Source organism: Hydra vulgaris, chromosome 09 (assembly GCF_038396675.1).
Source record: "Hydra vulgaris chromosome 09, alternate assembly HydraT2T_AEP".
NCBI lineage: Eukaryota > Metazoa > Cnidaria > Hydrozoa > Anthoathecata > Hydridae > Hydra > Hydra vulgaris.
Genome location: NC_088928.1, coordinates 30,602,501 through 30,618,492, shown reverse-complemented (window position 1 = coordinate 30,618,492; position 15,992 = coordinate 30,602,501). Strand labels below are relative to the sequence as shown.

General features: G+C 28.1%; 1 protein-coding gene across 3 annotated transcripts in view; it reads left to right on the top strand.

Annotated features, from left to right (window-relative positions):
- Positions 1 to 15,992, top strand: part of LOC100214568 (uncharacterized) — a 79,988-nt gene that overhangs the window by 33,122 nt on the left and 30,874 nt on the right. For all 3 annotated transcript variants that reach the window (XR_010640777.1, XM_065805290.1, XM_065805291.1), the window contains exon 4: positions 5,513 to 5,808. Coding sequence is in view for 2 of the 3 variants with exons in the window: in XM_065805290.1 (XP_065661362.1) it covers positions 5,513 to 5,808 (296 nt within the window). In the remaining variant the exon portion in view is untranslated. The remainder of the gene's footprint in view (positions 1 to 5,512; positions 5,809 to 15,992) is intronic.

Below are 15,992 nucleotides of genomic sequence, written 5' to 3'. Positions count from 1 at the left end.
ATTTGTACACCGTTAGTAGGTTTTTACTCTTCTGAAAATATTGTACACAGTTTGTAAGTTTTTACTCTTCTAAAAATATTGTTCACAGTTTGTAGGTTTTTACCTTACTTAAAATGTTGTACACAGTTTGTAGGTTTTTACTCTTCTTAAAATATTGTACACAGTTTGTAAGTTTTTACTCTTCTGAAAGTATTGTACACAGTTTGTAAGTTTTTACTCTTCTAAAAACATTGTACACAGTTTGTAGGTTTTTACTCTTATGAAAATATTGTACACAGTTTGTAAGTTTTTACTCTTCTAAAAATATTGTTCACAGTTTGTAGGTTTTTACCCTTCTTAAAAATTTGTACACCGTTAGTAGGTTTTTACTCTTCTGAAAATATTGTACACAGTTTGTAGGTTTTTACTCCTCTAAAAATATTGTACACAGTTTGTAAGATTTTACTCTTCTAAAATTATTGTACACAGTTTGTAAGTTTTTACTCTTCTGAAAATATTGTACACAGTTTGTAGGTTTTTACTCTTCTAAAAATTTTGTACACAGTTTGTAAGTTTTTACTCTTCTGAAAATATTGTACACAGTTTGTAAGTTTTTACTCTTCTGAAAATATTGTACATAGTTTGTAGGTTTTTACTCTTCTAAAAATTTTGTACACAGTTTGTAAGTTTTTACTCTTCTGAAAATATTGTACACAGTTTGTAAGTTTTTACTCTTCTAAAAATATTGTACACAGTTTGTAGGTTTTTACCCTTCTTAAAATTTTGTACACAGTTAGTAGGTTTTTACTCTTCTGAAAATATTGTACACAGTTTGTAGGTGTTTACTCTTATGAAAATATTGTACACAGTTTGTAGGTTTTTACTCTTCTGAAAATATTGTACACAGTTTGTAAGTTTTTACTCTTCTGAAAATATTGTACACAGTTTGTAAGTTTTTACTCTTCTGAAAATATTGTACACAGTTTGTAGGTTTTTACTCTTCTAAAAATTTTGTACACAGTTTGTAAGTTTTTACTCTTCTGAAAATATTGTACACAGTTTGTAAGTTTTTACTCTTCTAAAAATATTGTACACAGTTTGTAGGTTTTTACCCTTCTTAAAATGTTGTACACCGTTAGTAGGTTTTTACTCTTCTGAAAATATTGTACACAGTTTGTAGGTTTTTACTCCTCTTAAAATATTGTACACAGTTTGTAAGATTTTACTCTTCTAAAAATATTGTACACAGTTTGTAAGTTTTTTCTCTTCTGAAAATATTGTACACAGTTTGTAAGTTTTTACTCTTCTAAAAACATTGTACGCAGTTTGTAAGTTTTTACTCTTCTGAAAATATTGTACACAGTTTGTAAGTTTTTACTCTTCTGAAAATATTGTACACAGTTTGTAAGTTTTTACTCTTCTGAAAATATTGTACACAGTTTGTAAGACTTTACTCTTCTAAAAATATTGTCCACAGTTTGTAGGTTTTTACTCTTCTGAAAATATTGTACATAGTTTGTAAGTTTTTACTCTTCTAAAAATATTGTACACAGTTTGTAAGTTTTTTCTCTTCTGAAAATATTGTACATAGTTTGTAGGTTTTTACTCTTCTAAAAATATAGTACACAGTTTGTAAGTTTTTACTCTTCTGAAAATATTGTACACAGTTTGTAAGATTTTACTCTTCTGAAAATATTGTACACAGTTTGTAGGTTTTTACTCTTCTAAAAATATTGTACACAGTTTGTAAGTTTTTACTCTTCTGAAAATATTGTACACAGTTTGTAAGTTTTTACTCTTCTGAAAATATTGTACACAGTTTGTAAGATTTTACTCTTCTGAAAATATTGTACACAGTTTGTAGGTTTTTACTCTTCTAAAAATTTCGTACACAGTTTGTAAGTTTTTACTCTTCTGAAAATATTGTACACAGTTTGTAAGTTTTTACTCTTCTGAAAATATTGTACACAGTTTGTAGGTTTTTACTCTTCTAAAAATTTTGTACACAGTTTGTAAGTTTTTACTCTTCTGAAAATATTGTACACAGTTTGTAAGTTTTTACTCTTCTAAAAATATTGTACACAGTTTGTAGGTTTTTACCCTTCTTAAAATTTTGTACACAGTTAGTAGGTTTTTACTCTTCTGAAAATATTGTACACAGTTTGTAGGTGTTTACTCTTATGAAAATATTGTACACAGTTTGTAGGTTTTTACTCTTCTGAAAATATTGTACACAGTTTGTAAGTTTTTACTCTTCTGAAAATATTGTACACAGTTTGTAAGTTTTTACTCTTCTGAAAATATTGTACACAGTTTGTAGGTTTTTTCTCTTCTAAAAATTTTGTACACAGTTTGTAAGTTTTTACTCTTCTGAAAATATTGTACACAGTTTGTAAGTTTTTACTCTTCTAAAAATATTGTACACAGTTTGTAGGTTTTTACCCTTCTTAAAATGTTGTACACCGTTAGTAGGTTTTTACTCTTCTGAAAATATTGTACACAGTTTGTAGGTTTTTACTCCTCTTAAAATATTGTACTCAGTTTGTAAGATTTTACTCTTCTAAAAATATTGTACACAGTTTGTAAGTTTTTTCTCTTCTGAAAATATTGTACACAGTTTGTAAGTTTTTACTCTTCTAAAAACATTGTACGCAGTTTGTAAGTTTTTACTCTTCTGAAAATATTGTACACAGTTTGTAAGTTTTTACTCTTCTGAAAATATTGTACACAGTTTGTAAGTTTTTACTCTTCTGAAAATATTTTACACAGTTTGTAAGATTTTACTCTTCTAAAAATATTGTCCACAGTTTGTAGGTTTTTACTCTTCTGAAAATATTGTACATAGTTTGTAAGTTTTTACTCTTCTAAAAATATTGTACACAGTTTGTAAGTTTTTTCTCTTCTGAAAATATTGTACATAGTTTGTAGGTTTTTACTCTTCTAAAAATATAGTACACAGTTTGTAAGTTTTTACTCTTCTGAAAATATTGTACACAGTTTGTAAGATTTTACTCTTCTGAAAATATTGTACACAGTTTGTAGGTTTTTACTCTTCTAAAAATATTGTACACAGTTTGTAAGTTTTTACTCTTCTGAAAATATTGTACACAGTTTGTAAGTTTTTACTCTTCTGAAAATATTGTACACAGTTTGTAAGATTTTACTCTTCTGAAAATATTGTACACAGTTTGTAGGTTTTTACTCTTCTGAAAATATTGTACACAGTTTGTAAGATTTTACTCTTCTGAAAATATTGTACACAGTTTGTAAGTTTTTACTCTTCTAAAAATATTGTTCACAGTTTGTAGGTTTTTACCTTTTTTAAAATGTTGTACACAGTTTGTAGGTTTTTACTCTTCTTAAAATATTGTACACAGTTTGTAAGATTTTACTTTTCTAAAAATATTGTACACAGTTTGTAAGTTTTTACTCTACTGAAAGTATTGTACACAGTTTGTAAGTTTTTACTCTTCTAAAAACATTGTACACAGTTTGTAGGTTTTTACTCTTATGAAAATATTGTACACAGTTTGTAGGTTTTTTCTCTTCTGAAAATATTGCACACAGTTTGTAAGTTTTTACTCTTCTAAAAATATTGTTCACAGTTTGTAGGTTTTTACCCTTCTTAAAAATTTGTACACCGTTAGTAGGTTTTTACTCTTCTGAAAATATTGTACACAGTTTGTAAGTTTTTACTCTTCTAAAAATATTGTTCACAGTTTGTAGGTTTTTACCTTTCTTAAAATGTTGTACACAGTTTGTAGGTTTTTACTCTTCTTAAAATATTGTACACAGTTTGTCGGTTTTTACTCCTCTAAAAATATTGTACACAGTTTGTAAGATTTTACTCTTCTATAAATATTGTACACAGTTTGTAAGTTTTTACTCTTCTGAAAATATTGTACACAGTTTGTAGGTTTTTACTCTTCTAAAAATTTTGTACACAGTTTGTAAGTTTTTACTCTTCTGAAAATATTGTACACAGTTTGTAAGTTTTTACTCTTCTGAAAATATTGTACACAGTTTGTAGGTTTTTACTCTTCTAAAAATTTTGTACACAGTTTGTAAGTTTTTACTCTTCTGAAAATATTGTACACAGTTTGTAAGTTTTTACTCTTCTAAAAATATTGTACACATTTTGTAGGTTTTTACCCTTCTTAAAATGTTGTACACCGTTAGTAGGTTTTTACTCTTCTGAAAATATTGTACACAGTTTGTAGGTTTTTACTCCTCTAAAAATATTGTACACAGTTTGTAAGTTTTTACTCTTCTGAAAATATTGTATACAGTTTGTAAGTTTTTACTCTTCTAAAAACATTGTACACAGTTTGTAGGTTTTTACTCTTCTGAAAATATTGTACACAGTTTGTAAGTTTTTACTCTTCTGAAAATATTGTACACAGTTTGTAGGTTTTTACCCTTCTAAAAACATTGTACACAGTTTGTAAGTTTTTACTCTTCTGAAAATATTGTACACAGTTTGTAAGATTTTACTCTTCTAAAAACATTGTACACAGTTTGTAAGTTTTTACTCTTCTGAAAATATTGTACACAGTTTGTAAGATTTTACTCTTCTAAAAACATTGTACACAGTTTGTAAGTTTTTACTCTTCTAAAAATATTGTACACAGTTTGTAGGTTTTTACCCTTCTTAAAATGTTGTACACAGTTAGTAGGTTATTACTATTCTGAAAATATTGTACACAGTTTGTAGGTTTTCACTTTTCTAAAAATATTGTTCACAGTTTGTAAGTTTTTACTCTTCTGAAAATATTGTACACAGTTTGTAGATTTTTACTCTTATGAAAATATGGTTATAGTTTGAAATATTCTAGAGAAATTTTTAAATGTTTAATACATTTCATAATGGTTTACAACCAGTTGCAAAAAATGTAATAATAATTTTATGGGGTTGTGGTTTTGTGGTAGAGCTTTGTAAAAAAGAAGTCCTGAGTTTGATTCCTACTCTGTCTTTGATAGTATTGCACTCAACTTATACTCTGTTTAGTGACCTTGTTTGCCAAGGTTTTTGTTTCAAGGTTAAGAAGTTAGAGAGAGTTGGAACTCAATGGGAAAAAAAAAAGAATAGCTTTTTAACTTTAGTGGCCCTCCTCGGCCTTAGCGAGGCGAAAACAGTTTTCAAAAATTAAACAAAAAAACTTATGAGTGTGGTTAGAATTCCTGTTTTAGAATTGAGTTTATTGTTTTAGAATTAAAACTGTGGTTTCATGCCAGCTCTGAACATAAATTAGAAAGAAGAACCTCCTAGTTAAATTCTGCGGTGCTCTGTGAAAAGACCCTAATTTTCTTCTGAGTACCTTAATGACAAGATAAAAAGTATTTAAAGTTTTTTTTTTTTTAAAGTTATAATGATTTTCATAAAGATCCAAATATTGAATCAAACAGATATGATTTAAAAAAAGTTAAGAAATATTTTTAAAAAGTTATGAAATATTTTTAAAAATATAAGAAATATATTTAAAAAGTTAAGAAATTTAAATTTAAGTTATAAATCTAAAGATTTTTATTACAGATGAACACTTGTGCTATTATCAAGGTTCAATAACCAAACTAATTGGCAACAAGTGCACAATACCTTATACAGAAATAATTGAGTATTACTATGACCTGTGGCAAACTGTTAATATGTCTCGTCAATTATTTAATGGAAACAGAATCAGAGTAACAAATGATGAAAACTTAAAAAATAATCCTCCGTGTTTTGATAACAAAGTTTATGGAAATCCAAGTTTTGCTAAAGTAGTGAACGATATTGAAACATACAATTTAATAAACAAATCATTTCCTCTTCGCATACCTACCTGCAAGGTAAGTTTAATAAATATTGTTTTTAAATTTGTTGTTTAATTGTGTTATATATATGACACACTTTCCAATTTCGAATCGAATAAATGTTTTATTTTAATTTTTATAATTCCAGCAAGCTTATAAATTCACAAATTGTGTTGTTGGAGCTATTGTACATGCGCTAGTTTTTTTTTTTTCCAATCATCTTCACTTCCAACAAGGCTGCAAGCAACCTCTGTTAAAATTGGAAGTTACAGGAAGAGAAAAGATGAAGTTTATAAAGCAAGATAACAATTAACAGACAACTTAAAAAATTGCAAGTTATATGAATCAGGAAAATATGAGGAACGGAGTGAATTCCAAATAACTGATGTTCAAGGAAAAAACTAGACGAAAAAGAATTTATGGAGAACTTGGTAACAATCATGGTAAAACAATGAGACTTAATTGAATGACTAGGAACACAAAAATGAATTTTAATAGATGGCACAAGAGATACTAGCTCTTTAAAACAGCACCCAGAAAGAAAAGCAACATTATGACAATGTGACAATCATTGAAGGTTGGCTGCAAGAGCAGGTCCAGCTATGTCTACCATGCAGTTTCACACCTTATCTAAAAGAGAAAGGGCATTATTTAAAGATTCGCTCCAGATATGGCAACATTATCACATACAAACACGGGTTAGAGATTTATAGAGATAAAGAATAGAATCCGGAGTAATAATGTGGTGAGCATGATAAAGAGATGCAACCTAATCATATGGTTTCCAAGAATAATAGGAAGTTAGACTTAATTCTAAAAGACAAAGAGTAGATGAATCATCGAGTACATTACTGTTCATAAATATTGACAATCTAGATTTTTCTGATAATTATTAGCTGTAAAATTATTTATCTGAGTTAAAATTTTACATGCCACTAAGATCCTCATGCTGTAGTAGAAGTTAATTATAATGGTATATAAGAAAAAATAAGTAAAAATTAAAACTCAAAAGTTTTAATTTTTTAAAGCAATTAGAGAGTGTTAGCTTTTTATCAAGACAAGAATAAATGGGAATATCATCAGTGAACAATGCCACCTAAAATGTGAGAATTTTTGGGAGATTGTTAAATTAAATTTAAAAAAGTGTAGAGCCAAGGATAGCACCTTAAAGAACTCCTGAAGTTACAAGAAATGAAGAAGAGTGCTGTCCATCGAGGACAACTTTTATACTACAATTGGTAAGGAAGGATTCAATAATCTTAAGGATATAACCTGATACACCCTATTGGAGAGCTTTTTTAAACGCTTCGGTTTTAGGCAAAACTTTTTTACAATGGTTTCTAGCAATAGTAAATAGGCGTCTGTTTTCTGGAGAATCGTTTTGGTGATAGATATACTAGTAATAGTTACAATGGGATATTGCAGCAGCACAATGAGAGGAAAACCATGGAAAGGAGTGAGGATTGACTTGGAATTGTTGAGAGGAAGTAAAAGACTCCATACCAGTCTTAATCCAAAAAGTTACATAAGAAGTTACATAAGAAGCACATTTGTCAGCAGGAAGGTTAAAGATTTCACACAAAGAAAATCACATAAAATATCCCAGTCAGCTTTAAGGTAGTTGTAAGAAGTACAATGAGAGGGGGATTTTGTTAATGAAGAAGAATGAGAAAACAGTTTTAGAGAGATCAAACCATGATCAAAAGCATCTAAGGGTGAATAAAGAGAAACTGAGCACTGACTAGGACCAGAAACAAGGCGAATGTTGTGTAGAGACAGTAAATAATTCGGATTGTCTGTAAATTGAGTTGGAAAGTTGACTAATTGTGTTAGAGATCAAAAAAGGCAAATGTTGTGGGCCTTAATGCTTGCAGAGTCACTGACACTAGAACCAAGCCATTCAATGTGATGAGCATTAAAGTCACCAACAACAATGATATTGGCCGAAGGATAAAGAGATAAAGCTTGGTTAATTTGATCAGAAATAACATTGAAAAGAGTGTAGTCTTGAGATGAAGGTGAGCAATATAGAACAAAGATAAAGGTGATAGAGTGAAGTGGTTTTCTTTATTATGTCAGGATTTAGTAAACCACTAAAGAGAATGGGCAAGAAATAGCTGTTGAGCATTAAAAATCACAGACAACAATATCCTGATTTTGACAAAAAGAATTCTCAGACAATGAAACAACATCGTTAACATTCAGAAAGAGAGATTTTTAATTTTTGGGTTCCTATCTTATATTTTGTTTATAATTGTAAACCAAAAATGCAGAACTAGCTTGGTTAAACTGGATAATTTAGCCTATATTATGCTAACTGCTGCTTGTACAATATATGCTAAATTGTTCAGTTTAACTAAGCTTGTGTTTAAATTAAAAAATTTTTTTTAAACAGGAAATTGGGACTTACCTTTAGAGGCTCTAAAATAGTTATTAAAATTTAATAAAAATATTTTTTCAATCGTATATATATATATATATATATATACATATATATATATATATATATATATATATATATATATATATATATATATATATATATATATATATATATATATATATATATATATAAGGGTAGGTTGATTTTAATTCTGCATATTGTGTAATATTGCAGTAGTTGGAGACAGTTAAAATATGATTACTATCAAAGTTTGAGAGGTTTTAAATAAAGAATCGCTTGCAGATTTAATTTTTAAAATTTGTAGGATTATGCAAAAAAAAACACTTTAAAAAGCAAAATATGCAAAAATTGGCGCTTTAAATATGTTTATATTTAAGTGTTTTTTAATATTATTTGCATTGCTGAATGATTTAAGTTTATAATAATTTATAACAATTAAGCTAAATTTATAACAACTTGTTAACTATTTGAAGATTTAAATAGTGAAACTTTTATTCTTATATTTACATAAGTATATCAAAATAAACATTTTTTTCACAATTTAAAACATTTTAAACAGGGATATACATTTCTAGGAAAACATTTTCAATTAAAAATTATCATCATAAAAATGGGAATAATGCCCTTTTGAAATATATGGTTTACGCATCATCCTGCTTAGTAATTTAGTTAAAATGCAGCTATGTCAATTCTCAAATCCATAAACATATTAGGATTCTTCTGACACAAGTTTTACAACTCAATCAACATTCTGAGAGTGAGATGGAAAGTCGGGGATTTTTAAGGTTTAACATTATTGTTAATCATATATTGGATTTGCGCAATTGAAAAAATGTTGTGTTGTAGGGGGCTCTGTAACTTCTGTTATGCTGATGTCAACCAACTCATACCAATGATTAGCATTAAAATCAATTTCCGGAATTTCCTTCAAATTTACTTTTAAACTTTTGTTGTTTACTCTATAATTATAAAGCAAAGCCAATTACCACTTTTAATGTATCTTTTTTTTTTCAAAACTTTATTTTAGTTAACTATAAAAAAATTCTCTTGCCTTAGAGCCAGTAGGATTTGAAAACCAAAGTTTTGTATCTTGCTGTCATTATCTTTTAGCATGACATAAAGAATATTTTCAGGTTTTAGGTACAATGCATTGTTTTTAATGTGTTTTTTTTAACAATAAGTTTAACATCATCAAAGGGGAGATTATTTATTTCAGTTACAGTAGAAAAAATAAGGCGTCGGGATTTGTGAAATTTTGAAGATTTTTTATTTCGAACCACACTGGAGTGTAAACCTGAACAATAAAATATATGAGTTTTTTTAAAGAAATGGTTGGTTGATTGTCTCTAGTATACAAACAGAGAAGGCCAACAGATAGAGTTAACCACCTTGCATGGCTAAGCAGTCCAATTTTATAGGTGGCTCATTTATCAGAAACTTTACCGAAGCCTATTCCTTTGTAATATTCATATAAAAGTCTTTGGTTGCAACTAGGGTCTATTAGTATTTCTTCTGGAATATATCCATCTACAATTGGGTTTTCAATATGTTCAAACAAAACTTGATTTTTATCCTAAATATTTTCAGCACATCTTTTGACAAGTAGACCACTAAGGCTTCTTGGCCCAGTTGCGTCACCATCAAGTTTTACAAAAAGAACTCATAACAGAAGTTCATTTTAATGTAAGGCGCATCCAATTAGATGTAGTTTTCTTTTTAAAAACTCTCCTAGCATTACCACTAAGCCACTTATTGGTCCAGTATTGATAGCAGTATTATCAAGAAGAACGGCTTGTATACTTTCCAAACTGTTATGTTCTTGTAAAATACTGAACGTTTCAGTAGCAAGAACTAAGCCTGTAGCACCAGTGACAGGAATTGTCCTATGAGTCAAATTATTTCCACTCGATTTTCATAAGTAAATGTGAGGTGATGTTCAGGTTCAATGCATTTCTTTAGCATTTCTCCTTAAGGTGGTTTTGTTATTTTACTTGTTTAAGTCATCTGATCAAGCTTACTATCAACCCCAAGGCAAACTAACTGTTTTTTTTTGTTCTGAGTCCACATCTTCACTGACAATTTTTACTTTTGATTTGGCCCTAATTTGATTTGTTAATCAAAATATCTTTTATATCAACATTATTTTTCAGGAGATGTTAAATGTCATGCAGTAAAGCATTTGCAAGGGCTGCACCCACATTTGAGGAACACTCATTTCTGACTAGTTCCATTGCAAATCTTCGAAGTTTAATCAAGTTGTATTTTCCAATAGGATTATTTATTGGTTTTCATTCACCTTCATCCTAAAAAAATAAAAAAACAAAATGCTTTCTGTTTCATCTACTACAAATTTTATTTAATGTATTTATAAAATATTTATCTCCGTATTGGATAAACCACTTGTTTCTTCAATTAAGTTTACGTGTGGTATGAGGGATTCATCTTCATCAACTAGCTTATGAGATATTTTTATTCATTCTTTATCAAGTCTTTGAATCCTTTTAACAGATAATCTATCAATGGAAGAAAGTTGATATGCACCTTTTGGACCAATTTTTTTCCTCTGATCACCATGATGAGCTCTATCTTCAAGAGGTACTTTATTACTTTGATAGCAAAGACATACAATATGTTCTTCGATGCAATTTTCTTTATTACATGAAACTTTTCTGTCACTACAGGGAAACACATCTAATGAACAGGAACATTCAGAAATATCAAAAAGTTTGTCCAATTTTGCATCAAGATTTCTTTTGGCACTTGCTTTTCCATGCTTACAATTAATATCCTTGAAATGAGAACACCTTTAACTTTCCTGTTAATAGATTTGTCAGTTATAAGAGGTAAACTTTAGTTTATTGTAGCCCAAATTGATTTTATATTATTGCTAATTTGCTGAGTCACTTATATGATATCTGCATTTGGATTTATATGAATAAGATAGTAATAGTACTGAATAACCTGTCTAAAAGTGCTTGGATCTTTCATTGATAATTAACATGGGCCACCACAATATTTTTTTCTCTTTTCATTCGTGTAATTGTAGCCTTAACTTTCGGTATTTTTGCAGACTAATGATATATGTAAACTGTATTAAAGTATAACGCTTAGAGTCATGGGGCACAGCGTGACTTTTTAGCAGGGCCAAAAAATCCTAAAATATCAAAACTTACTATTAAAAACCTGCTGTGTTAAAAAAAAAAAAAAAAAAAACTTGGGGGCCATAGCCCCCTTAGGAATTGAGTAAAACCATTAGTTCCTCTAAGTAAATTAAGTAAAACCATTAGTTCCTTCGAAAAGTTTTATATTTTAATCTACTTCAGAAGTTGCAAAACATAACTTAGGTAATATTAGATTAGGTAAAAACATTACTCTAAATATAATAATCATACGTATTTACCTTTGGTATTAAACATTTTCTTTAAATTGAAATTTTATTTTTGAACCCACTTTTAAATAACTTATATTTAGTTTTAAAACCAAATTTTAAATACAAACAAGATACAAAACTTTTAAATACAAAAAAGATTTGCAAAATTTAAATTTGAATGCGTGTAAACAATTTAGCGAAAATTTATTGGCTTCTTAAAACAATTGCGCTTTTTAAAAAATTGTTTATTGGTTACTTTATAAATTCGAAACAAGATATTTTAAAACAAGATTACTAGACTTAAAATAAAATGTTTCAACGTTTGAAATTAACAATCTAACAAAACTAGTCTGTAATTAAGACTTGAAATGTAAATCCGCAAGCCATTTTTAAACCAGGATACTTGAGTTTTGGCAAAACCTCATTTCTAACCTAGAAACAGTAACTGGGTAGTATAAAAGTAAGACAAAAAATTGAAATTTTTTAGTCACCTTCTCAGATTTCTTTCAAATTTCAACAAGTGGTACCTATCAATGTAACATGAAAAAATGTAAAGTTTGAGCTCCCAAATCCAAGCGGTTCAAAAGTTATGACATTTTAAAATTCATCCTAAAATGCCTTATTTTTTTCCACATCCGCCATTATGGACTTTGAAGTAGTACTTTTTAATGGATAATTTAAGATCAAATGGAAAAATGTGGCTAAGAAATTAGTACCTAATCATTTTTGAGGGTGCTGAATTCAAAAATGTAAAGAAAATAATGAAACTAAATTTTTTTAATGGTTATTTTTTGAATTTAAAATAAACAGTCAAACTTTCTGTTTTATTACCTTGGGTTGCGCTTCCATTAACTCTCAGAATCGCCCAAGTATCATGGATTCAATTTTTTTTCCCAATGAAGTTGGCAATCCTTGGCTATCTTTATAAAAATGATAGTTTTAGTTTCTTGAAGAATAATTTAGATATATCACTTTGAAACTTATATTTTTCTATTTCAATACAAAGTTCATTGGACTCAAATTCTTTATCATAGATTTTTTAGCAATAATTAAAGTGTAAATAATTGAAGTTTTAGTAGAAAAAACTGATTGAAAATTGGTGTCTGACCATTTTTGAAGATGCTGAATCCAAAGTAAATTGCAAATAAACTAGTTTAAAATGTTTGATAACTTTTTATTATTTTAAAATGGTCAAAAAATACTTTACTATAAAATGGGGTAAAGTTTTCTTTAATTCCTAGAGTTTCCTGGCTCTTATGGATTCAGTTGTGATGTTTAAAAAAAGTTTTTTGAGGTTAGTTTCGAATAATAAATAAAGTTTTGTGAAATAAATTGTCATGTGAAAATATAGATTTGCAACATCTGCTGTGATGTATAAATATAGTTTTGTGATGCCAGTTATGTTGTATAAAGTTTTGAAACACCAGTAGTTTTCACATGAAAACTATTTTAATTTCAGATAAAATAAACATTGAGTCTTATTTGGTAATTCAGTTTCTCAGTAATGGCAAACAGCCAACAGTGCTCCATTGAAACCAAGCTAGAAAGTGAATGTTATTATGTAACATATACATCGTTTCTTGGTATAGAATCTTTTAAAGATATTTCTGAATATAAAAGAGAAATATTAATCTGGAGGACTGGGATATCAATAATCAATGTCAAATCAACAAGTCTCCATTATAAACATGTTTATTTGAAGCATTATGCAACTAAACTAACACGGTACTGCAATCCTTTTAATACTCATAAAAAGTTGTAAAAGGTATTTATAGTAATTACAACTTTTAGTTTTGTAAAAGTGTTTACAGTGAGTTACAATAATGAAATTTTTGGCAGTTAAATTCTATTTTAGTGATATTTAACCTTACTTTTAGTTGACTTCTGAAAGTGCACTATTAACTGCCATACAACATTAATTTTTGAAGGGTTTTATTAACATTTTTATACATATTAAATGAGTTTCTTCCTTTTTTTTATGCAGTCTTTGTGAAATCAACTTGGGTACAGCAAAGTATCGATGCAATAAAGGCAAATTCATAGTGCCAAGTAAAAAGCTTAGTCAGCTTAATGAAGACATAAATTAGCATCAAGTGAAGAATCAGAAGAAAACGAGTTGGAGTTTAAAATTACCTGAAGATAATATAAAAAGAGAAATTATACTGGAATCAAAAAGATCATTGCTTAACAATACTTTGTGTGAACTTATATTGTTTCCTCTAAAGATAAAGCAAGTTGAACAAACAGTAATTAAGAAATTTGCAATTGTTCTGGATGTCACTTGTTGCACCGAACAACAATGAAGTTCTAAAGGAAATTCTAACCAAAACTGGCAATCTGGACTTGTTGGATGCATGAAACAAAAACTTAAAGTTAATAACAGAAAGCAGGAACTTCAAATTTTGACATTGACCCCAAAATATTGCTTTATCAGAAAAGCAGCAAAAGCATTTTCAGTTTCCAAATACAAAATTCAAAATGTAAAGTTTTTACGCAACCAAAAAGGCATCATAGTATACCCTGATGCAGTTGAACAGCATAGAATCAGCAAAGATGTTATGAACTTGTAAAGCCTTTTTACTGTGAGGATGAGTATTCAAGGCAAATGCCACGAAAAAAAGACTGTGTAAGTGTTATGAAAAAAAAATGCATGTCAAAAAAATTTATTTTGTGTAACTTAAAGGAGCTCTGTGTGGCATTCAAGATAAAGTACCCAGACCAAGAAAATGAAATTGAAAATATCTTCTTTTTGTGTAATTTTAGATGATTTGAATAACTATGTTGGATTTATCAATGAAGTTATGCATAAACTCATTAATCATATAAAAACTCATCTTGGTCCCACAATTACAAAAGTTTTTTTTTTTTTTTGTGATGGTTATGCAGGGCAGTATAAAAACTGCAAACATTTTTACAATTTCACCATGCTCAAGATACTTCTGTTTGTTGTATTTGGACTTTCTTTGCAAAAAGCCATGGCAAATCTCCATGCGATGGAATAGGTGGCACTGTTAAAAGGTTTGTTGCAACTGCTAGCTTGCAGATTCCAACCACTGGTCAAATACTGTCTTATCAAGCAATGTTTGAATACTGTCAAAAGTCAATCAGTGGGATTATATTTGTTTGCGTCACTGCTGAAGAAATGGAGCTAGTCAAGAACGAATATCATTTCTCTTGTTAAAACACTGTCAACATCTTCTGGGCACCAGTGCCACATCTCAAAAGAAGATGAGACTTTATTTGAACAGATTTTATCTTATCAGTGAAAGTTTAATAATGTTTTACTTTCATTATTTAAATAACATCAACTTCAATTTTAGTATTATTGGGTTATTCTTTTTCATTTTTTTTTTTTTTTTGAGCTTTTTTCAGTAAGGCAGGTTTCTTACTATTTTTCAAAAAAATGCGCATTTTATTTTCTCTTTTTTTAACACAATATTTGAGCATGCAGCCTAAAATTTGAGCATGCAACCAATATTTTGAAACAATACTTAATTATTAGACATTAAGTAATAATGTTAAATTATTATAAGTAATAAACAATGAAATTATATTTTTAATGTGATGTATTGCAAATTATATTTCTTTGCATACTTTTGAAAATAATAATTATAAATATGCAAATTATGTAAAGCAATACAATTTTTTTGGTTTCTTTCAGAGACCTAAACTTTTCTAAGACCACTTATTTCACATTTAAAGTAAAGCAACTCTAGAAATAAGTAAAATATAAACCATGGTAACGGAACAAAAAGTTTGACTATTAAAATTTTAAAATTAAAAAATTATTCTTAAATATTAAAAATTAAGTTATTTGTATTCAACACCTTTAAAAATGGTCAGGTACCAATTTTTAGTCATATTCTTCCTCTAATTTAAATTATTTATACAAAAAGCATCGCTATACATTCTATAATAGAAAATGGAGGCCAAAAAAAGGACTTTTGTCTTAGTTTCAAAATTACATATCTTTATTATGCTTTAAGAAACCAAAACCATCTTTTTTATAAAGATAGCCTAGGATCTAATACTGCATTTGAAAATATATATATATATATATATATATATATATATATATATATATATATATATATATATATATATATATATATATATATATATATATATATATGTACATTAGGGTACAGCAAGAATTTTTTTTTCTTCTAAAAGCTTAAGAAAAGGTGTATTCTTATGTAAAATCAAATTTTAAATAGGGTTTACTTAGAAATATTTTTGATTGGAAAAAGTTTTGATACCCAAATTTGCACTTTTGGAAATTGTAAAATTTAGTAAAATCTTATTTGTCACACTTGTCCTTTATTATGTTTTACATGTCCTTCTTTTTCATTGCGATAAAATATATAATGAAAATAATGTTTTTAGACCAGTTGCAATTTTTTTTGATACTTGTTTCAAAGTCATTATCTTGCATGAATCCTACCA